The sequence below is a fragment of the Phytophthora parasitica genome, assembly GCF_000247585.1.
Source record: "Phytophthora parasitica INRA-310 unplaced genomic scaffold supercont2.99, whole genome shotgun sequence".
NCBI lineage: Eukaryota > Oomycota > Peronosporomycetes > Peronosporales > Peronosporaceae > Phytophthora > Phytophthora nicotianae.
In genome coordinates this window covers 141066-142484 of record NW_008649085.1, presented here as the reverse complement: position 1 = coordinate 142484, position 1419 = coordinate 141066, and the positions used below count along the sequence as shown (strand labels likewise).

General features: G+C 44.3%; 1 protein-coding gene across 1 annotated transcript; it reads left to right on the top strand.

Annotated features, from left to right (window-relative positions):
- Nucleotides 1-295: 295 nt before the first annotated feature.
- On the top strand, nucleotides 296-784 carry PPTG_24484 (hypothetical protein; the record flags this gene model as incomplete). Its single annotated transcript, XM_008917355.1, has 2 exons — nucleotides 296-483; nucleotides 551-784. Exons 1-2 carry the CDS (start codon nucleotides 457-459, stop codon nucleotides 782-784), a joined length of 261 nt encoding a protein of 86 aa, XP_008915603.1. The 5' UTR covers nucleotides 296-456.
- Between the last annotated feature and the right edge of the window lie 635 nt (nucleotides 785-1419).

The window sequence follows — 1419 nt, the reverse complement described above, 5'->3', positions numbered from 1 at the left end:
GATACAACTTTGACTGGATACGATAAGCTGGCCTCATCGTTACCGTAAGATCCGACTTTTTACAGAACAATCTACTTCAACTACATTCAACACGCAAAAAATAGAAGATTCGATTCACTGATCTGTCAAATATTTTCGTGCCGCAGCAAACAAAAGAGCCACAACTAAATTTGCGCCAAATGGCACGATCACCTACCAAGCGGTCGCGCTCTACTAAAGCAGCCAAGTCAGCAAAAGCTGCGAAGCGCGTCCTAAGGCGAGTGGTCACACAGACAGCTTCAGCAGACCAACAAACAGCACACGGAGGTGAGGTTGGAATCGGCGCGATAGAAGCTGGGCAAGGAAAGACTCGCTTAGCACGAGTAGAAGATACAAAAAAGCGAAACGCACACGCTCAGTGCCTTCCGCCAAACAAGCGCCGCAAGAAGGCGAATCGTCGCGAGGACGCAAGTGAACATGAGCAACTGGAGCTTGACAAAAAAGGTATGTCTTAGCTGCTTATATTGTTATGGAGTAAAATTCTATGACTAACCACAAAAAATGGTTTTAGACTTTTTTGGCGCTATTGATGCGCCCCTCTGTCGTGTATGCGGCTGCTGCGGCGAGCTCGCAAATTCAGACTATGCAGTACTACGATCATACGATTCGAAACACGCATTCTTTTCTCCTCTGTGCAACTCGAACGGAGAGTGTGAGATTATTTCCGAAGGACTTGTGCACGAACAAAATGGAGAAGGAAAAACTTCGATATGGCTGTGTACGCGTTGCTACAGATCTCTGCTAGCTCGAAAAACTCCAAAGTTTTCACGATGTAGCGGTTTTCGAATAAGCAGCGTTCCAAAAGAGCTTGCGTTATTAAATAATATTGAATCTAGGTTAATTGGTTTGGGCATTTGTTTCACTACGTGCGTGAATCTATACAGAGATGGGCCGGAATTCACTTGAGGCAACGCGATTAACTATTGGAATGAGCCTGCCGAAATGGTAAAGGAGCTTCCTCGACCGCTCAAGGAATGTGGTGTTGTGTTGCTGGCGTCCAAATCCAACAATATGACAAAATATTTTAGAGTGCGTCCTGATTTATTACGTCATGCATTAAAATGGCTTATAGAGAATAATCCATTGTATCAGAAAATTCGCATTTCAGAAAAAAATCTTGAGGCGCTAGAACACCTCGAAAACGAGAGTCATGAAATACCTGCTATACCAGTTACGGACGAAGAGATTGAAGAACTGCGTGGAAATCTTCATTCACAAAACACCGAGCACCTAACACCTTCTGCTAATAATGGCGTCCATGCGATGTCGGTGACAGACAAAGTATCCCATCCGTTAGACAACGGCTTCGACGCCCATACTAGTTTCACTGTTTCTTGTGATAATCCAAATAGACAAAAAAGTGATAGAGTTTTTGTCGCG